At 48.1% G+C, this 22,465-nt stretch overlaps 1 protein-coding gene across 1 annotated transcript; it reads right to left on the reverse strand.

Annotated features, from left to right (window-relative positions):
• Positions 1-1,199: 1,199 nt before the first annotated feature.
• On the reverse strand, positions 1,200-21,136 carry DHX57 (DExH-box helicase 57). Its single transcript, XM_082480793.1, has 24 exons — positions 21,115-21,136; positions 19,493-19,698; positions 18,341-18,493; positions 17,888-18,055; positions 16,324-17,135; positions 15,077-15,264; positions 14,815-14,936; positions 14,353-14,548; positions 13,470-13,594; positions 12,224-12,357; positions 11,490-11,544; positions 10,699-10,901; positions 9,562-9,678; positions 9,109-9,205; positions 7,643-7,816; positions 7,171-7,371; positions 6,105-6,381; positions 5,355-5,450; positions 5,174-5,257; positions 4,915-5,052; positions 3,474-3,548; positions 2,926-3,060; positions 1,720-1,920; positions 1,200-1,635 (listed from the first exon to the last, which is right to left on the reverse strand). The coding sequence occupies exons 2-24, from the start codon at positions 19,687-19,689 to the stop codon at positions 1,492-1,494; spliced, it is 4,092 nt and encodes a 1,363-aa protein (XP_082336919.1). The 5' UTR covers positions 19,690-19,698; positions 21,115-21,136; the 3' UTR covers positions 1,200-1,491.
• Between the last annotated feature and the right edge of the window lie 1,329 nt (positions 21,137-22,465).

Here is a 22,465-nt window from a genome sequence, read left to right on the forward strand (position 1 = left end):
ACACAGCGACGCACTCACGCACTCACACAGTGACGCACACACACAGTGACGCGCTCACACAGTGACGCGCACACACAGTGACGCGCACACACAGTGACGCGCACACACAGTGACGCGCACACACAGTGACGCACTCACGCGCACACACAGTGACGCACTCACGCGCACACACAGTGACGCGCACACACAGTGACGCGCACTCACACGCGCACACACAGCGACGCACACACACAGCGACGCACACACACAGCGACGCACACACACAGCGACGCACACACACACAGCGACGCACTCACACACAGCGACGCACTCACACACAGCGACGCACTCACGCGCACACACAGTGACGCACTCACGCGCTCACACAGTGACGCGCACACACAGTGACGCACTCATGCGCACACACAGTGACGCGCACACACAGTGACGCGCACACACAGTGACGCGCACACACAGTGACGCGCACACACAGTGACGCGCACTCACACAGTGACGCACTCACACAGTGACGCGCACATGCGCACAGTCACGCGCACCCACACAGAGAGTGGTGTGCCCACACACACAGAGTGACGCAGTGACGCGCCCACACACAGAGTGACGCGTCCAGGCTGACGCGCACAGCGACACACGCAGTGACACAGTGGCGCAGAGCCACGCAGTGACGTGCACGCACACATTCACAGAGGTGTGCCGACATATGTGCACAGCACGTGCACCGATGCACACCGAAGCACACAGATGTGCCTGTCCCTGTGCGCGTGCGTCTGCGCGCCCTGGGGACGCTGGCACAGCCGGCTTCCGGGGGAACGGCCGCACTCCGCTGCCCTTTCGCAGCGTCCGCGGAAGCGCCACCCCGAGCCCCGGCGTGAGGGCGCTTTAGGCCACGCTCTACGTCCATCTGGGCGCCCTCCTGCTGGGCATGGCGATGCGCTCCTGTCTTTCCGGGCTGTTGGGCGGCCCGGCCCGGCCCCACTGCCCGCTCGGCCCCACTGCCCGCTCGGCCCCACTGCCCGCTCGGCCCCGCCGCGGCCCCCCTGGCAGAGCGAGGTGAAAGCAGCGTGGGCGCAGCCGGTGCTGGCACATCTGCCTCCAGCCCCTACTGCTCCCCGCGGCCGCCCGGTAGCCGGTCCCTTTGCGGCCGGCACACACTCTTGCCCGCGTGCGGCCTCGCGACAAGAAAAGAACAAACCTCGACTTTGCGTTTTTACTTGGAGGGTTGGGTTGCTCACGGCCGATTTGCCACTTCCCCGGTTCCCGGCGGGTACTGTAAGCCTCCTTCCTTCCCCCAGGCCAGCTCTGCGCAAACAACGGGGCAAACAACCCCCCTCCCCCTCCCTCGGACAGGCGGCGACCTGCTCTTCCAGCCGTCAGCGCCCCGTTTGGGCAACAGGTGACAGATACATCAAGACGCGGATGTTGCTTGCGCTGGTCTCGGGCAGCGAGTCTTTGCACCCAGTTGGTCTCAAGGCTACTCAGTTGGTCTCGAGGCTACTGCGTGGTCACCAGCTTTACAATCATGCCGATGATGCGCGAGCCGCGGGGGCAGAGGCAGAGATCCATGCTGGGATTCTTGATTTTGTCCTGCAGCAGCTGGTCGAGTTCGCAGCGCAGCTCTTTCACCAGCTCCGCCACCTACCGTGCGCAGTAAGACACAGAGGCCGGCGTCAGGCATCCACCGTCTCCTGCGCTCCCCGGGAAATCCCTCCTCTTCCTTACCTGGTGAGAGGCGGCCACGAAGCGTATCCACCCGTCGTCAAGCGAGATGACGAATTCTCCCTTCTGCAGCTGCATGTGAACTTGCCCGCCTCCAAGCAGGACCAGCGGGTACACCGACACCATGCTGCAGTCCCGAATGAACACGCGGCTGGTCTTGATTTTCTCGTGGTACACCAGGTAGGGGCTCGCAAAGTGCCTGGTCTGGAAGACAGACACAACCTCCTCCTCAGAGTGCCTCACCTCGCCCTACCTGCCCCAACAGCGGCCTCCCCGGCCTCTTCTACGGCTGCCCAGAACAGCAAGCGTGCCTAAAGGCGCCTGCGTGACTAACAGGCCCTCGGACCCCTAAGAGCTGCCGCTAGCTTTCCTGTTTATCCCTCACTCCTTCCCGCAGCGCAGGGAGGGTGGGAGAAACCACCCAGTTCATCCACATTGCCTCAGGGCCCCAAGCTCTCCGTGTCGCGCTGAGGACACGCTCACGTGCGGTTTTGTTACGCTCTTTAGAAGCAAAAGTGAACACTTCAAAGCCTTTATAACCCACAGCTGTGGTTAATGATGAGAAGACACGACTGTGTTTACAGCAAGCGATTGATATCCTGGAAAAGCAACGCATCAGCACATGAGGGACAGACCTCAAGAGAGAAATACCACCTATGTCCCGGCAGAGGGAGAAGAGCTTTTATCCGAGCATTAGCTATGAAGCAGGAAAGGAGATCAACTTGAGAGTTGGAGGGCCCACGAAGAAACAAACCAGAGTACGTCCCTCAGTCATTTACCAATGAATACTATTTCAGCTGAAGCGAAGGAGCCTGGGGAGGGCTGGTGGGAAAAGCCATCTGCACATACCCGCGGGTGATCCCGGGCCGCAGCGGGGAGAAGCCAGGGGAGCGCTGCCGCCCCACCGCTTCTGGGCACGGCTTCGCAGGCGCAGCTTAAGAAAACAGGACCTGGGGGGGTGGGGGGTTACTGCAACTGCTCACTCCGCAGCCCAGGCTGGAGTTTCCCTGGGTGCCCAAGAGGACGCTCTGTACTCAGAAACGCACCATTATTTACGATTCTAACAGGGGACTGATTACGAAGAGACTTTTTTTTTTTTTTTTTTTTTTAAACACCGCTAGGGACCCTCACTGTAAGCTCCACTGCTCAGGCAAAGGTGATTTCTTTTCTAAAAAAAGAGCGTGCTTTGCAGAAGAAAAGAATCCTGACCTGATAATTCACAGATGAAGGGTGAATGTGAACGTAACCGTCGTTTTTGGTAACAAACTTCAGCTCTTCTGCTTTTGGTTGCATTTTGACTGCTCCTGTACTGGTCCTCTGGTATTTGCTCTCTGGCTTTTTCACCTGTAAGGCAAGGCAAAAACTTATAAGAAATCTGCTGTACCAGAAAACCTTTTCAGCTTATGCTTGAGTTTTATCAAACCCAGAAATTCTCAAGCAGTAACACGGCAAGTTCACCGCGGCCAGGTATGGCACTCCGGCTGCTGCCTGACCGTGCACCTCAGCCTTCTACAAGCTGTAATTTAAAGCGGCTTCTTAAGAAGATTTGCTGCTGGCGTCTGCGTGACGCTGCAATCGGCCCTCGGGAACAGCAGCAGTACGGACGGAGGCCAGCTGCCTGGCTCGACCAGCGTAAGCGGTGAGCTTTGGCAACCGAAGCCAGGCTCGAGGCTGCCACGATCAGCCTCGGCAGAGAGCCGGCTGCGTGGCGCTGCGAGAGTGCGGAAGGGAAAGAAAACGAAAAAGCATTCTTTTACCTGGACAACGTTGGGATACAGCGCAGCACACAACATAGCTGAGATCAGCTTGATGTTCTCCGCGTTGGAATTTGCCTGTGAAATTAATGCATGCATCAGGTACTCTACAGGTAAGCCTTTAAAGGTAAAGCCCCGCTTCTGGAATGACTGAATTCCTTGGAACTGGTTGCGCTGCTGTGTGTTACAGGGGTGGACCGGTCTCCCAAGGTCTCAGGCTAGACCCGGGCTGTGTTCCCCCCGCTGTCATGGAGCAAGTTGGCCACCAACTATCTTAGAATCATCGAATGGTTGAGGTCAGAAGGGACCTTGAAGATATCTAATCCCACCCCCCTGCCCTGGGCAGGGACACCTCCCCCCAGCCCAGGTTGCTCCCAGCCCCGTCCAACCGGGCCTTGGACACCTCCAGGGATGGGGCAGCCACAGCTTCTCGGGGCGACCTGTGCCAGGGGCTCACCGCCATCAAGGCAAAGAATTTCTTCCTGATATCTCATCTAAATCTCCCCTCTTCCCGTTTGAAGCCGTTACCCCTCATCTTATCGCTACGTGCCCTTGCAAAGAGTCCCTCTCCAGCTTTCTTGTAGGCCCCCTTCAGATACTGGAAGGGGCTCTAAGGTCTCCCCGGAGCCTTCTCTTCTCCAGGCTGAACACCCCCAACTCTCTCCGCCTGTACTCTGGACCCACTCTAACAGGTCCACGTCCTTCTTGTGCTGAGGACTCCAGAGCTGGATGCAGTACTCCAGGTGGAGTCTCCCCAGAGCGGAACAGAGGGGCAGAATCCCCTCTCTTGCCCTGCTGGCCACGCTGCTGGGGATGCAGCCCGGGATGGGGCTGATGCCGTTAGTGCTGAACGTAACTGTTCCCTAATGTCTGGCTACAAAGAGAGAAAGCGAGCACCTGCCGTCCCAATGCACAGTGAGACTCTACAGCTCCCAAACCCTTACCACCTCATCGCGTGGCTCTGGCTCCAGAGGGGCTGCTTTGTGAGAACTGTCCACGGGGCTGAAACATTTCACTGCCTGCTCTGTAATGTTTTGGGAACAGAATTACAAGGCTGGCACTAATCCCAACACTGAGGCCAGGTCACGAGTCAGACCCACGCCTTTCCACCGCTTGCTGACTTCTAACACGCCAGCTCACCGGTGTTCCGCTGTCTAAAGGGAGCAGGTTTCAGCCCGTTCCCATGTGCGGGACTCTTCTTTCTGGGCGCGTGAGGCCCCGTGCAATCGAGGCTAGCACCAGCACGAGTAACGTACGGGGAGGTAGAACAGAGCAGGCAGGAGCTGACTGTTGCCAGTGTGACATTACCAAGCCAGACTGCGGCAAGAAGCCCACGGGTCTAGAGCCCACCAGGCACCCAGGTCAAATGAAAAAAAAAAAAAAAAAAAACCAAAACCAAAAAAAGCACGCCACCATTTTGCAGCAGTGAAATGCCATCAATTACCTCTTCTCCCGTGGCATCCAACACGCCATCGCCTCCTTGGGACCACTTCTTCTCAATGTCCCTGGCTCTTAAGCCCTCCTTCACAAACCCGATGTCAGAAAGCAGCTCTGTGAATTGCCGCTTCAGACTGGCAATTTCCTGCAAACAGACAAAGGACTGTGACGGGCGCCACACAGCGAGGACAGTCTTCGCCGGTTGCTTATTGTCATCATTAGAACTCTGCCAGCGGCCCTCTGCGAGGCCACAAAAACCAACTTACCTGAAGAACCCTACCCGACAAAAAGTTCTCCCTGCAGTAGTTGTAGCTTGCCTGAGAGCCCTCCTTGATACTTAAACGCCACCCCTAATTGAGAGGATGGGAAGAAACCTTCAATACAATATTTCAGCTTCAATTTCAAGCTCAACAGAAACCTCAGAGAGGCTACTGAATTTTAGCTCACCTTATAGGCCTGGAGAAGAGCCAGGTAGTCACTGTTTCCCACCGCAAACTCCAACTTCTTTTTGTTTGCTTCTTCCCTTTTATCCCATGGCGACACCTAGACAGGCAGCAGCAGATTAAGCACGTTCTAGAGAATGCCCAATAAGCATATGGAAAACAATATGCAATCACATCACTGGAACAATCTATTTCAACAACTATCCTCAATACAAACGCTTCGCACTACTAACGACAGCGATCACAACTTCAACAAAGTCTGTCTGTTCATGCGTGTTTGTACATTGCAGTAGATTAACAACAGTAAGGGCAGCAGCAGATTCAAAAAGCCGAAGTGAAAGTGAACACAGAAACTGAGATCCAAACCGAGCTCGGCATTCCCACCTCAGGCACGTCAACTTCATCATCTTCCATAATCATTTCTAACGGCTTCTTACACTACCATTCCTTTTCAATTTTAAGACCAGATTGGGACAAAATGGACTCACTGTACTTTTTAGTTCAAATTAAAACTACTACCTGCTCTACCGTTCACTCACGATATAAATAATGTTCTTGTCGCTGCTGCGTGGTTTTGGTCTTCTGCTTATAACTGGACTTCTTTTTAGTGAGTACTGCATTAACGTATCTACAACGCGGGCTAAAAAGGAGAATTGAACCGCTCAAGTGTAGTACACTGCAAGCTGCGACAGCGCTTCGCTGCTGTATGAAAACATACTGCTTTCCAGCGGGACGCACGGTTAAGAATACTTACAAAAGGCGACTTAAAGGCCAGGCTGGCCGCTATCGTTAGTGCGGGATCCAGGCAGCGGAAGATGGTGCCAAACAGCATCAGCTTCCCAATCCTGACATCAACAGGCAGCGACGCCAAGTGATAGCCCAGAGGGGTGAGTTTTTCATCGGGAGTTAAGGCTCCTAAGTCTTGTAGTCGGAGCTTTGATGCCCGCAAAGACTCGGTTCTAGGGGGCTCAATTAGTCGCGATAAGACGGAGTGAAGACTCTGTGCAGAAAACATCTCCAGAATCTTAATTCTTAAGGGGGGGGGGGGAGGATAAAAAAGAAAAAAAAAGAGAAAAAACCCAAACAGCTTAGTTTCATACACGGGACAAAAAAGTAAGCTTTTATAAAAACCAAGCAGAACAAAACACCCACAGAAAACATGTCTCTAAGAACGTCTCCCTTAGAAGAAGCCTGTAACACGTGTTTCAAGTCAGCAAACAATGAGAAGTAACAGCTGGGGCGCGGCGTACCTCACCCAAGCACAGAGTCCTTCAGAACAGGCTCCTGTTTAGCACACTAGGGTTTAAAATAGTATTATTTTTTTTTTATTTACAGTAAAAACTTTAAAATCGCATTGTTGCTTTCCGTATTGTGCAGCGTGCAGCAGGGACAGGAGCGCCTCTTCATTTCCTATTTGCACCGTGGTGGTGCTGGATCCCGGCTGCGGCTTTACTGCGCTACGCTGCACAGACGCACCGCAGGAGAGCTTACAGCCTACAGGGACAAACGTCTGCCTTCTCTGGCAACGAGAGAGCTGAGAGACGTTACCTTTTGCCTAGGATCAGGAGAGAGCTAAGGAATGCGGAGGCGGCAAGGGAGAACAGGCAGAGGGGGTGATTAGGGGGGGGCTCTGGATGCAGAGGTCAAAGCAACCGGCCAACAGAGCCTTCGATCCCCAGAGCAAGTTTCTTGGCTCCACAGTGTGAGAAGACACTGAGGAAGCTGAACACCTTGGTAACGGCCTTCCAGGTGCTCCTTGCAGTGGAGGAAGGACGTTCTGTACAATAGCGTTGTCAGGCAACACAGGAACAACAGCTCACCTCAGACAAAGCTGCTCCAAGGGCACTCTTTGTATTTCCGGTAACTGCTGTTTTATAAGCTGATGGTTATAGTGATGGCTACTGAAAAGATGAAAGCAGACGCCAGAGGCTACACGGCCTGCTCGCCCTTTCCTTTGCAGAGCATTGGCCTTGGACACAAATGTGTCTTCCAGACTTTCCATTCCTTTGCTTGGGTCGTATCTACAGGACAGCAAGAAATAGGCTTATATTCACGAGGGCAGAGCGAACAGGCTGGACGGCAAGCAGGCAGACGCTGTCAACTTCTGTACGGACACAATCCCCACCCCTGTGCTTGCATCTGAGTCTAGACTGGCTTCCTCCACGCTGGAGCAGCTTTCTGCAGATCAAGTTCCTTCCAGTTTTTCCCAGCTTATTGGAAAGCTGAAATAAGCAGCTCAAGGCATAGAGCAGTCTCCCGCATCACAAAGCCCCGACGAATGAATCCCAGTACCTTTTCTCTTTCATTTTTCCAGAGTCAATCACATAGACCACATCGTCAATGGTGACAGAGGTTTCAGCAATGTTTGTAGAGATGATGATTTTGATAACTCCTGCGGGAGGCCTGAGGAACACAGACTGCTGTTCTTCACTAGACAGCGAAGAATGAAGCGGATAAACAACACACCTGGAAAGACAACAGGACAGCTTTTTCAGTGCATCTCCAGCCTTTTCCCTCTTGGGAACAACCTGCCCGCACACGCTTTTGCCCTGCTGCCATTTGGAGCAACATAAACCCAGCAAACCTCTCTGCCGTATCACCTCTAAGACACAGAATCGCAGAATCATTTAGGTTGGAAAAGACCTTTAATATCATCAAGTCCAACCGTTAACCCAACACTACCAAGTCCACCACTACCCCACGTCCCTCAGCTCTGCCCGTCTTTTAAATCCCTCCAGGGATGGCGACGCCACCACTGCCCTGGGCAGCCTGTGCCAGTGCTTGACAACCCTGTCGGTGAAGACATTTTCCCTAATATCCATTCTAAACCTCTGCTGGAGCAACTTGAGGCCGTTTCCTCTTGTCCTATCGCCTGTTCCTTGAGAGAAGAGCCCGACCCCCCCCTCGCTACCCCCTCCTTTCAGGGAGCTGCGGAGAGCGATAAGGTCTCCCCTCAGCCTCCTTTCCCCGGCCTAAATAACTCCGGTTCCCTCAGCCACTCCTCATCAGACATGTGCTCCAGACCCCTCACCAGCTCCGTTGCCCTTCTCTGGACACGCTCCAGCACCTCAATGTCCCTCCTGTAGTGAGGGGCCCAAAACTGAACACAGTATTCGAGGTGGGGCCTCACCAGCGCCGAGTACAGGGGGACGATCACTGCCCCAGTCCTGCTGGCCGCACTGTTCCTGATACACGTTCTAAGGTAAGGTGGAGAAGTTTACAGAATGGACAGGTCTCAGAGCAGAGTTGAGCAAAAATTCTGACTCTTTTGCAGAGTCTAGAATCTGCCATTTATAAAGCCAGACTGGAAGAAATCACTCCAGCTAACCTTTGCTGTGGACATTTGTGTAAAAACCGTTTAGTCAATTACATCCCAAAGTAACAATCTAAGGCCAAATGAGGGACAACTGAATGTGTCTCAGCAAACATTCTGAAACAGAACAAGGGTCGAGGTGAAGTTTTCAACAGTCCACTGGATCATGCAGAGCACAAAATGGAGAACGCTCATCACTAGGGTCTCCAAGAACTTCAACAACTGACCTTCCAGAGTTGAAGAGAAAAAAAAAAAAAACAACAAAAAGAGCAAGCCAATAAGATAGTAGAAAACAATTACCCTGACCGGAGTCAAGACCCCCTCATCACAAGCTCTCCCACATTTAATAACCTTTATTTATCCCTGGATAAAGGCAGGCTCTGTGCAGGAAACTACTCTTTATTTATAGGTAAAGACGGATAGTTTTGGAGCTTTTCTGCCTTACCTCTTGCTATGCCTGTTATTGAAAAGAGCATTTGACTGGAGCTGCTCATAAAGCATCTTGATCTCTGCTAGACCAGGCAAAAATATCAACACAGCACCTATATATGTAGATTTACAAAGAAAAAATAAATAAAAATCACTCAACAGAAAGGACAGCATGATATTTTATCAATGTAGAGATGGCCCAAGTCAAAACTCCAACTCCGATTTGCAATTATTGTACAAAAACCACACAGGCTGCCACAGTCCCTCACCAAAGACTTCCAAAGCGGACAATTCTCTCACCTTCCCTATCCCCTGTGTATCAGGGACTTCATTACTCAGCTAGAACTTTATTTTTTTCAAAAATAGTTAGTAGCTACAGAAACTCTGCATGCAAAACATTAGCTTTGGGCTCTCTATAAGCGCACAGCCTCCATGAATCTACTTTCTCTCTCAAGCACTACGAAGTTACCTGGGGGGTACGAATGTCTGCCAGAAACTATCCACTCCAGCAAGGCTTCGATTAATTCCAGATTAACTTTGTCCAAGTCCATGACGGACATCGTTTTCAACACTGTCTTGTTAACTCCTGGGAAAAAGGAATAAAATAGACAGTAAGTCCATCTCTTGTAAAAAAACTCCTGGTTCAATGCATCCAGCAGTGTAGCTGCACAGCCAGCCACACCTGGGTTTAAACAGCATCTGGCTTACACCAGACAGAGGCAGCTCCGTAAGTGATTCAACACCTCACATTCCCCCTTCCAGGCTTCCCTCTGTTTCAGCTCTTCCTTTCTCGTGCTTTACTGGGGCTCACACCTGCCCCGAGCACAGCCCAGACCAAGATTCGCCTACTAGCAGGAAAACACGGCATAAGAGGAGCCGAAAGCCTTCATATGGCCACTGACAGGTACCTTCAGGACTACCTTCTCAAGCCCTCTCTTCTCCCTTCCAGTGTTTCTTACATCAACTCAGTAAGACAGCCAGATTTCCTTCTGAGCCTCTGAGATGATAACTGTCTAGCAAGAACCTGAAGCTTTTAAGCGTTCACTCAGTACCACTATGGAGCTCGCCATAAGGGCGTGCAGGAAGTCTTTAGGACTAACCACAAGGAGGATATCGATGATGAGAGAGTGGGAAGTTCACGGAGAGCTCTGCCTCTCTTATTAAGCCATTCACAGAGTGACTGAATTTCTCAAGGAAGGCTTGTCATGCTGAAGTGACCTCCTTGAAGCGGGCAGATACATGCTGTTTTAAGTAAAGCTGCTCTGGCAAGAACAGAGAAGAAAGTGGAATTAACGAGGCATCTGAAAAGGGATGGAAACAGAAACTAGCTGAAAACTGTCCATTTTCAGATGCTAAGAACTGCTGTCAGCCAATACGTTTGTTCTAGTTTAAGAGAACAATGGGTTCGCGTTTTTTTTTTTTTTTTTTTTTTTTTTAAGCTGGCAGGAGGTTTCTGATCTCATCTAGAAGTAGTGACCACCTTAACCTCACAAGTACAAAACTCTGAATTATACACATGCATTAAACATACATCATCATACACTAACACACCATGTTGGCTGGTGAGCGTTATGTGCCAATTTGTTACATTTAGGAAGGAGCTCACCTTTGTATCGCGTAAGCAGCTGCTTCAGAGTTAATTTTTGGTCTGGGTCTGAATCTCTGACAACTGTGTCAGTGTCTTCCAGAATGCCAGCACGTCTCAGGTCCTCCTCTACTTCTTCGAATGCAGTTCTTTTGTGTCTCCCATTCTGTTTGCTTTCTTGCTTTGTCTTGCGCCTGTAGGGACTACTGTCCTCTAAAACATACCTGAACAGCAGAAGAACATTTAGTGGCGTGGAAAGAAGCCTAACAGTCTCCTAATAATTAGCTACCGAGACAGGCTATCCAAAGTATTTATACGCAAATCTGAGAGGAATTTTGTGGAAGTGGACTGCAAAACCATAGACGGTATCAAAGTCAAGGTGTCCTTCCATGCTAGGATGTTAGTATTTTAAAAGCTGTGATGCAAAAGACTAGGACTGCAAACCTGATCTTGACAACTAAGCAGGCAGCTCAGAGGAACAATCTGCAAGTAATTTACAACAGCTGATCAATTTACTCTCTGGAATGTCTGAGCTGCTGTGACTCCCGTGCAACTACAAACGGTAACAGGAATCTGGTACCCCAGCTGCAAGGTAGGGCTCACAAAAATGTTTTGGCATGAGATCCCAGACCCCACTGCAGCATAAGAAGTATGGGTTATAGTCAGTGCTTTAGCAGAACTCCAAGACTGCAGGTGATGGGGGAGATTGGAGATTTCATTTTTAAATTTAGGCACAGAACTAGTGCAGTCTCAAGGTCAGCAGTGCAACCTCAAAGGCCAAATACAGCTCAGAATGTTTGGCAACTTCATACCTTGTCATTGCAATCACATCTTCCAGAAAAAACTGATCCACGGGAAATGTTCGACCTAAAAGGAAACACGAGAATAAATCTAGGTGCCACACAAGATGCAGAAAAGGGGAAAAAGGCAGAAGATGGTTATCGTTTCACATGTTTTTTTACGTCATACACTGGCTTCACAGCTCTCATCTATACTGCACTTTTCAACACAATTTCTGTCTAGGACAAGGAGTGGACGTTTTCCACGCATGGTTTGGTAACATGCATTTACACAGCCAGAGAAGGGCCGATGCACTTACAGGAACGTATCCGTGAGGCTCTCTGTTTCCGTCATGGTAACAACTTAGCAATTTAAAATGCACATTTGGGTAAATGTGTATGCATCCAGCTGCATCCTCTCAGGGCTTCTTTTTCACAAGAATAGAGAAGAGTCTTCAGCTGTGTGAACCTAGCTCAGGGAACCATGTAATGCATGCCATGTCGGTTTTTTTCTTTTGGGGAAGGAAATTCTGCTGGTATAGAGACAGCACAAAAATGGCTCCGTTTCCAAGTTTTCTCTCTCCTAAATCTCACTGGTCTTTCCGTCTGAGCCCTTGGAATCATAGTTCTCGTATAAATCCTCATCTTGCCACTTTGCAAATTAGCCCCTTGCACTTGAATTGAGAAACACTTTGCAAGCAGAAATACTGAAAGCAAACCCCTAAAACAATGAATGTGACAAGATAATAAAAATGAATGGTTTTCACCTGGTATGTTAATAATTGGACAGGAGTGAAAGTACTGAGAAAAAAGCTCGGCATTCAAGGTGGCACTCATTAGTATAATGCGCAGGTCTGGCCTCTGAACCATTATATCCTTCAAAACCAGCAGCAAGAAGTCACTGAAGAAAACAAGCAAAAATATATTTGAATTTCTTCAGTGTTAACGGTCAGAGTCTTTTTTTTTTTTTTTCCTCCCCATTCTGTCCACCTTTCCTGGTGTTTTCAATAGCACAGCGATACCATCACAGCAGCACGAGCTTCTCAGAACGGCCAGAGGCTAATAATGCAGTAAATTAATGGAAGGCAACTTGCTTACTTTTTGGTTGTCCCTTAACTAAGAGTCTCAGGATTACTTGGCAAATTCATTTAAGAAACAAAAAGCTCTTATAAATTAATTACATTCTATAAAGTCACAGATATTAATTACATTAACGACAACACAGGATAACAAATTAACTCAGCGTAGCAGATGAGTCCTTTTTGCTCCTCTTCCTCGCTGGAAGAGTTATTCAAACTTACCCACTCTTCCCTGCTCACTGTATTCTTCCCTACGTATTAATAGCTTTTGCGGCATGCCTAGAAGCCTGCCTTGAAATGATTTTAGATGAGAAGGAAGAAGAATGCTTGAGAGACAGAAGCCCTTTTATGAGGCTAAAATATAATCTGAGCTGTAGAATAACGGGTCATATTGAAAGCCTCCTGCAAACCCACCGCATTGCAGTGTTTCACTAGCAAAACATCAAAGAAAGGGATCCTTGCCATAGTTTACAGAGATAATGACACGCATTATCTTTTGTCTGGCATCAGCAGGCAAATGGGGTAAAACTATAGGAGACTGGAGAAGGATAGCATGAGACTGCATAGAACTAGTAAAATCTGTAGACTGGAAGAAAACACGAGCACTTGTCCTAACAAGGGAAGAATAAGAACCAGACAACTGTGGTTAAAAAGTTACTTAACCCTCCAGCCCCATCGAAAACCTCTTTTCAATACCACTGCAACGTGATGGCAGATCAAAGGCACAGAAATTTAAGAGACGTACTTTCTTTGCAAGCTGCTGCAACACAACTTCTTACTGCCCAAAGACAAGAACCTAAAACCAGACTGCTTCCACCATCCCACACGACTGCCACGAGATCAACAACTCTGACTTCAGTTACTTGCACCTTAGTCACCTTTACCCTTCTGACTATGTTTCTTCGTTTTGCTTATGGGGTAAAAGATTATTTACCTTTCTTCTGTTCTTTCGTGAACTTCGTCAACAATAACATGTGTGATGCCCTGCAAGGTCAGATCTCCTTCCAGCCTTCTCAGCAGCACACCAGTAGTGCAGTACAAGAGTCTGGTAGCTGAGGACTTGAACAGTAAGACAGAGCATTCAGTTGACTTTGGCAACTTCACATAGTGCAAAGAGAATACGAGTTGCTGTAAACCATTTGGTTTCAGCTGACTGCCAGGTTTAACAGAAAGGGAACAAGCAATCCCTGCTGGAGATGAGATGAACGATTTGTCTTTCTTGACTAAAACCTAAGAGCATCTGCTTCTTACCAAGGGGCACTGCTAACTATAAGGGGTAAACAAAAAAATCTGAACTGGTTTTCCTGTGGAAGTTGCTTTCTGATAAACAACTTGGATCTCTGTCCCTAGAAATACTTAGTGATTTTTTTTTTTTCTTGATAAAAGCAACCAGCTGCAACGTAGACAAAATTTCAGTTCCAAGACAGCAGTCTGAATTCAACCCCCCCTTCTGGCTGACTGAACCTGTACCCTTCAGTCCTCACTTGGGAGACAAATGGAAGCAGAGACAAGTGGAAATGAAGTCAGTAGCCTTCCAGAGGACACAAATGTTACTCAGACTCTCAGACCCCTTCACCTGTCTCAACAGAAAGCAAAACATCAATACAAGACATAGTATTGCACTCTTATTCTGTGGACTGAGCAACTTGCGATGAAATAAAAGACAGTGTATTTCATAACATAATATAGAATATAGGTGACACAGACTTGCTTATCTCACTACATGGCAGATACAGGGCAGAGTTTCTGCACGCCAGAGGAGCACTAAGTACATTTTAATAGAACTAAATGAAAACCAACAAGCAAAGCATATATACCTTCACACTTTCTAGACGGATCTGATATCCGACAGTGAGTCCAACCCTTTCTGTTCTTTCTTTGGCTACGCGTTCAGCCACAGAAATGGCAGAGATCCTGCGAGGCTGAGTGCAGATGATGTTTGCAACTCTGCTTGGAGATCCTTGCAATGAGGCATCCAAAATAAACTGAGGAATCTGAGTGGTTTTCCCACACCTGCATGACAAAATCGGGGATTAATTAAAAAACAAAACAAAACACAAACCCAACACCTTCCATCCATGTAAATTAAGATGACCGCACTCCACTTGAAATTTGCTTTGTTTCATTAGTGTCATCCTTCACATGAAGTTCACCTAGGACTGCTGTCACTGCTCACAGATGGACCACGACCCTAACCTTTTCAGGACATAGATAGGCATTTCGCATTCTTCTGTGTATACTTTGATACATAAAGTCTGCACGTGCCATCACACTCTTACCCTGTCATGCCGCTCACAACAAGAACTTGGTGGCTCTTCAGCAAATCAAGAATGGTTTCTCTCTCTTGCCATGCAGGGAGCTTCTGTCTTTCATACAACATGGACTGGAAGTGCCTAGAAGACTGAAGCACAAAACCAGACAGCACAGCAGTAAGACCACCACTGGAGTGGAACAGAACTATTTGGAACAGCAGCCTGTGGCTTAAATACTTATTTCTCTCAAGTAAGCATGAAATCAGGTATTCTATTCTGTACATTATACCTTTTTCAGCCGAAATTGTGTGCAGATTTTAACATTTTCATTATACAGAGACTTTGCCTGCACATCATACTTTTTGGACAGCTTTTTCTTAAGGTTGACGTAACTCTCATTCTCCACAACAACTTGTTCGGGCTCATCTTCCTCTTCTGCCGCCTCCTCTTCTTCCTGAGGCTCCGACACTGCTGAGGCTTGAGACAAAGAATGTACAGTTATAGGTAGTCTTGTTACTAAGGAAGAGGACCTCATCAGCACTGAAGAAGAGACACATATTCCAGGAGCATTCTTGACAAAGAACCTTGTTAGACTGGAGCCAAGGGTCTGCAGGACTGTTTATGACATGCATTTAGCTCAACACTACGTTTATCTAAACAAGGTGTTTTATAACATAAGGAAGATTATTTGGAAACTGATTTCAATTTCTTTCTCTGGAGCTGTTAAAAAATGGAATAATTTGTTTTACGATGACAAAAAATAGGCTGTTGCTATTTAGGTGCTCTAAAACATGACACAGATGTTCTTGAAAACTCTCTTGAAGAAAGTTTGCCTCGGATAAAACATGTTTGGAATTGAGAGCTTGAAGGTCATCTATGCCACAGAGTTGCTGTCACCCTGTCACAAGTGACACAGTCCCAACTCTCCCCCTGTGAAATCAACCTAGTTGCAATTGCTTGCAGGAAAAGCGATGATACCTTGAACAACATTCTAGAACAGCCTGCAACATTGACTTAGCCTTAAAGCCATATTTACAAAATCAATTTTGAGGAGCTGCTGGTAATTTTAAGTAATATCTTTTTTTTTTTTTTTTTTTTTTTTTTTTTTTAAAAGATGTTTCTGAATTGATGAGCAGCAAATGCACCAAAGCTTGCAAACAACCTCCCCCGTTCCCCCCTTCCAAGCACACTCCTCTGGTCAGTTTTGGTGAGCTCACACCACATCTCTCAATGGCTTTTTACTGTGTGGTAACAGGCATCGTTCACTCTGCCAACCCAAACTCATTAGCTCTGTGATCCTTTAACTCAGTTCTCCCCAGCAGAAAACATCTCTGCTGCACCTTTATTATGGAAGAGACTTCCTGAGGCACAGACACATTACAGATCTGGATCACCACATGAGTTTTATCTCCAGAAATAGATTTGGAACAGATGCCTGAATTGAGCTCTCTGCCTTCTCTTTTTTATTTTTTAAATTTGTTTTAAATCTTTCTGACTGGTCTTCGCCCAGAAACCGTAGAGGGAAATTTAGTGTACCTTCAGATATTTGATTTGAACCAGATGTACTCTCTGTCTGTAGCTTTCCTGAAGGTGCTGCCAGCAGGGACACAGGAGGAACACTGTACTTGTGGTGAGTATTTTTAAGCAGCTCACTTATTTCAGATTCATCTTCTAAGCAAGTCACTAAGGTGTACACCACTGGTTCGTTAGACTCTGCAGCTATCAAGGCCTTTCCAAAGAGGAATTCAGCAATGTGTAAACGACAAGCAAAAGGTAGATTCTCATCAGTGGAATAAAATGCCACGAGAGGTGCCTGGAGTGGATACTTGTTTTCTTCAGGAAATCTTACTTCAAGTTCATACACAGGACCATCACTGCTAGCTCTGAGATGAGCATCATCTACAGGGTTCCGGGCTGGTTTTAGCAGGTGGTTTGCAGGGAACTCGTGTCCGAATCTGCATTTTGAACCAAACCTGCAGCCTCCTTGGAGATAAAATTTACATATTTCCTTTGAAGTCTGCTTTGCTGCATCCCTAGTACAACCACCCTTTTGTTTAGATTTGCTGAGCTTGTTTGCTAGGTACTCCAATTCCAAACTAAAAGTCCAAACTCGGTTTTGAATTCTTTCTACAAATTTCTCTCCATAGATTGATCGAAGAGCAAAAGCCTCTTCTTGTCTCTGTTCTAAACATTCTTCTTGACTGGCTTCAGCAGCTGTTGCAGAAACTTGCATCTTCTCTCCGTATCTTTCGGTAAAACACTGCAATAGCAAATACTCCAGTGATGCCCCAATATTGCCGTTGCAGGATCTCAGTACCGTCCTACAGCGCTCACTGTCAAAACCATACCTGCAACAAAACAGAGACAACATGGCAACAAATGAGTAACAGAGACTTGTATGAAGCAAAATAATCATAGATCCGCTTAATCAGGCTTACAGTAAGGAAGCATGTATGGCACGAGATACTATTACTACTACTGGGGGGGAAAAGAACCCACACGAAAATATTTATGCCATTTTAAATGACAGTGGCAGACAGTAACTCAGAGTCTGTGGAAGCTAGTCTCTCGTTTATACGGTGACAAATTAGTTTACGTGGCAACTATCTCACGCCTCAGAATGTAGCACATAATAGCTACAGGATTAGATTTCCCAGTTGAACTATATAAATTCAACTCTTCAAAAAAAGCTGAGTCCTGACACACGCAAAACACTCTCAAACAAAGCAAAAATAGTTAATAAATGCTCATAGCTGAGCAAAATGGATGAAGAAGACTTACAAGGTTTTGAAACATTACCTACCAGCAGGAAACATACATATACCAGTAACGGTCCCTGAGCTTTCCCAATATCTTTTTCATTGTCTTGGAGAAAGAACTGAAAACTTCAATGAAAAAAGGCTGGAATGATTTATTTCCATAAAACCATTACTTTAAATTCATCTAGTTGAGGATTAAACTTGTAGGAGATACAAACTCATCAGTTCTTCACATAGAACTTCCCTGGAGTCAAGAGGAAGTCCAAGCACTGAGGACTTACAGTATTGAGACCAGTGATCTACCTCTTCACAATACAAATTAATTCACTGAAAAGCATCACCTGGAGAGTTTGTTCACAGCAAATGAAGACACTTCACTTTCCACAATTCTGTGCTCAGCTGGCTCAGCAGATGACCTTGGTATTACATCAGAAGCTTCCTGATCTGTTGACCAGCACTGTTCATCATCAAGGTAATCAGGTTCGTCGTCTTCACCAGAACCAGCTACTCTGATAAAAAGAGTTATCAAATTAAAATGAAACAAAATCATACTATTGAGTAGACACAAAACTCTGCCTCTGCAGTTTGAAATCATCCATGTAAATGGAGGATTCTGCTACCCCTTTCCCAGAGTTAATATTGTAGAAGAACAAAGCAGAATCAAAGTGGCAGGATTTGAGAACAAATGAAAAGTTAAGGGAAAAAAAAAGAATGCTGTTTTCATTTCTAATAGTGTGCCTGTTAAAGCGTGCTTATCTAGAAGAGCTAGAAGTAGTGCCTCCGTTTAAACTAACTCTGATTCAGGAGCCAGCTCCTGCCCTTGAAGCTCTTGAAGAAGTTCTTTCACTCTTCTCTGATTCTCTGATGTCATGTGTATGGTCTGCAGGGGCATTCTCACTTCAGGTCTCTGTTTCATTTGCCCTCCTCTTCTGGCAGGAGCATTTGATCTAAAAATTAAAATAGAACATAACAATGACTTCTTTGCCTGGCTCAAATGATCTGGACTGAATTGGGATGCGTTAGGATCCAACCCTGTAGTTCAAAACAGGAAAACCAAAATAAAACAAGTCCATCACCTAAGGCTTATTCAGTTGGGCTCATTCTTATGTGACCAGGACGTGTATGACTATATCTGCACATACACAAGCATGAACATATGTATTTTATCCTATGACAAATCCAAAGTGATTTAATAAACACTTTGCTAGGTAAAGCTTTTCTCAGACTACAGTACAACCACATATTTCTAAGCTAGATTAGTCAGAACACTTTCAGGATACTAAATTCATTCTAAATTGCTTATTTTCCATGGTCCAGCTTCTGCTTTGTAATACACAAAAATTAACATCCTGCGTTTATTAGTGCTTTTTGATCAAAGACGCTCGGAAATTATTTTATGACCAAATAAGAAAATCAGAAGTTCTAATATTTAAAAAAAAAACCCCAACAATTGTCCTAGCCATAAAGCGTTAAAAATATTAATCAAAAAAGACATGTAAAAACTGCTTCATACTGAAACAGCTTCATCACCCCTTCGCTCTTCTGTATATTCAAAGATGTCACAGAATCATAGAATCGCCTAGGTTGGAAGTCACCTTCAAGATCATCGAGTCCAACCATCAACCTAACACTGCCAAAACCACCACTAAAGCACGTCTCTAAGCACCACATCTGCTCATCTTTTAAATACCTCCAGGGATGGTGATTCCACCACTTCCCTGGGCAGCCTGTTCCAATGTTTGATAACCCTTTCTGTGAAGAAGTTTCTCCTAATGTCCATCCTAAACCTCCCCTGGCATAACTTGAGACTGTTTCGTCTGTCCTGTCACTTGTAGAAGAGATCTGCCCCCACCTCTCTACAACTTCCTTTCAGGAGAAGGTCCAAAACCAGCCCCAAAGTATCCCGAACGTCTCTATACCAAACCCCTCCAAATTAACAAGAAGACCTGGATTCCAGCCTTGGTTCCTCGAAGAGACAAAAATCATCTCCATCATCCCAAATTTTGGTTGAACATTTCCTATTTCCACCAAGTTGAGACTTGTTTGAACGGCCACTGCTGCCTCCTCCTCTTCCTCCTCCTCTTCCTCTCCCTTTTCCTCCTCCTCTGTTGGGCTTTCCTCTTTTCCTCCCTGCTGAACTCATGTTCTCTTGCTGAGGAAGGGAAAAAAAAAATAGCCCTTAGTTATGATGATGATTTAGCACGTTGCAAATGTCTGGCTACACATTACATTACTTGTTTTTCCACGTGACAAGAGAAGATACTCTCTCGAACTGCAGTTGATTATCTGTATGTTGGTGTATTTGTAGGCACTTGAAGCAAAGCACATTCTTCTAGAACACTGTTAAACAAGTTCTGTGGTTTTAGAAAGTAACAGTAATATTCCTCACAACTGTTCAACCGCAAACTGCATGACCTCTGGGAAAAGGATGAGCTTACTAGCAGTGCTGCCTAGCATGGAAGCTCCAGTTCTGCCACTCCGATGGAATTTTCTTGGACATGGGAGCCCAAAGTACAAACCTGCAGGAGAACTTTCACAAAAGAAAGCAGCCTGTGCCCTGCCACTTGTCGACTTGGGAGTCTGCAGGGCTGAGAGTAAAAAGGTCGAAGGGGAGCCGAAGCCAAAGACAGAGTTTGTTTCCACATTAACCTGCTCCTGCCCATCCCCTTCTACAAGAAGCTGCCCAGATGGCTGAGCGCTCTGTGGAGCCTGGGCAGGGGAGTGATTAGGGACCTCTCTTGGAAAACAGAAGACCTGCTTTCCTTCTCACAGCAGGATCTTCACCAGCTCTGACACAACGAGCTCATTAATATTACGCAGTTGTTGGCAGTAACAGAATGGCTTCAACATTAATACACGCTCCAGCATCATGCTCCTGCACATGGAAAGCTATTGCAGGGTCGGGGGAGCAGTGGTGGACAGTCTGGCAGGACATTACTACCCGGATCTTTGCACTGGCACTTCCAGCCAGGACAAGCACCAAACGTGGCCATGCATGAGCGACAGCCCAAGTGAAGGCTTGGAAAGAAGCAAACTTTCCTTTTTATGGCAGTCCTCCCCACAGGAGCTCCAGCAGGGCCAGACGGGATCGAACAGACAAGCTGAGCCCGCTCACAGCGGCCCGGCAGAAGCGAAGGAGGCAAAGAGGGTGAGCAGGGCGGCCGGACACAGCCACTCGCAGCCGTCCCCGAGGACGCTGCCACACGGAGGGTGGGGTGCGGTGTCTCAGTCTCCTTCCTCTCGACACCAGGGCCACAGGACACCTCCTCCGGCACCTCCCCCTTCGCACACCTCTTAGGGGTGTCTGCTCACCAGCACCCCCCAAGCGAGGACCCGCCAAACCTCCTCTCCTGGCGCTGCCACCTCCCTCCCCACAGGCTCCTCGTCCCCTCCTCCCGCCATGGTCGCGGGACGCCACCCCCTTGCCCGCCGCCACCTCCTTGCCCGCCTCCATCCCCTCGGGCGTCATCACGGCCCTCCCTCCCTCCGTCCCCGCTCTCCACGGCGCCATCCCGTCCTCCCGGGGACTCCACCGGCCCCCCCGCTACATCCCCGGGGACGACCATACCTCTCCACTCCGCACCAGCCCGGCCCGGCGCTGCCTCTTCTGACCGGAAGCGCGCTCCTTTCACTTCCGGGGCACAGACCTGCCTAGCAACGGCCGGCACGCCCACCTGGCAACCGTGGAGGGTAACGCCTTCCCCGGCCCGCGGACAGGGCTGAGGCCTCCCCTAGAAACAATTGCACGCTGATAATTATGTGCGGTTTCAAGCTGCCATGTACTTCAATATATATATATATATATATGTACATACGTATTTGAATTTCAGTCGACGGTTGTAACACTGACACTGATGGTTTCTTTCTCAACAGAAGCTGTGGTTTTTAAAGTGGCTTTCATATTCCCAAATAAAGACAAGTACAGTAAGAAGCCCTGGGTAGGTGCTAGTTCCTTTTGCAAAACTGAGTGCATGGGACACAAACGGAGGAAATCTGTGCCAGTGTCAGGGGGAGGGTTACGTGAGGAACAAGTGGCCCCAAAGCTGCATGGCTGCGGTGGGGAGGCCCCTCTGGAGACCACCCGTCCCCTGCGTGCACAGGGTCACCCACCGTGGCTGCCCTACACTGCATGCCTTTGGGTCTTCAATATCTCCGTGGACAGAGACTCCACGACCCCTCTGGGCAACCTGTGCCACACTGCAGTTTTGGGGGGGGGGGGAGGGGAGTTAACCAGCCAAAAATGGATGATTGCCCAAGTAACACGCTGCTTTGGCTGTGTAGGAGCCCCCCACTGACACGTGGAAGCTGCTGTGGGGGTCTTTCATCAGGGTCCTCCCGTAGACAGCCGTAGCCATGGGGGTCTGCTCTGCCCCACACCGGCTCCCCACCTCCCTCGGAGTGGTGGAAGAATGGCTCTCTGTCTTGAAGTAAAAATACCTGTCTTCCACCACTCTCTTTTTCTAGAGGGGGAGTGCAAAAGGACACCTGAGGGTGTGCTCAAGAGGAATAGTCCTGGAGTCCACACTGGACCCAATAATTTTAAGTATTCCTTCCTTTTAAACTTTCTCTGGGTTTGGAATGGAGCATGCCCCCTGTACCCACCCTTAAAAAGACACAGAAAAGAGGGTCAGAACCTGAGAAGGATCAGACGAGTGCTGCAGGCTCTTCTTCCATCTGGGAGTCTTGTCACAGGCCAGGCTGAAGACTTGAGGCATCTGGGGTCTTCAGATGTCCTGCTGCCTCCTGAGGCTCCTGCAAGCACACTGGCCATTGCCAGCAGGCAGGCCCTGGTGAAACACTCAGGCAGTGTGGCACCAGTGGTGCCCAGCAGGGCACAGTCACCATGAAAGCCCTGCATGAACGGGCTGTGCACACATAGCGGGCTGGGCATGGCACTCCTGCATGTCTGCGTATGCCAC

The sequence above is a fragment of the Vanellus vanellus genome (assembly GCF_965231255.1).
Source record: "Vanellus vanellus genome assembly, chromosome: 3".
NCBI lineage: Eukaryota > Metazoa > Chordata > Aves > Charadriiformes > Charadriidae > Vanellus > Vanellus vanellus.

Coding starts and splice junctions, on each gene's coding strand:
- DHX57 (XM_082480793.1), bottom strand. CDS start 19,689: ATGAGTTCAGCAGGGAGGAAAAGAGGAAAGCCCAACAGAGGAGGAGGA. Junction 15,265..16,323: donor TTCAAATCAAATATCTGAAG/GTACACTAAATT, acceptor CTTTGTCTCAAG/CCTCAGCAGTGTCGGAGCCT. Junction 9,206..9,561: donor CAGACATTCGTACCCCCCAG/GTAACTTCGTAG, acceptor CTACATATATAG/GTGCTGTGTTGATATTTTTG.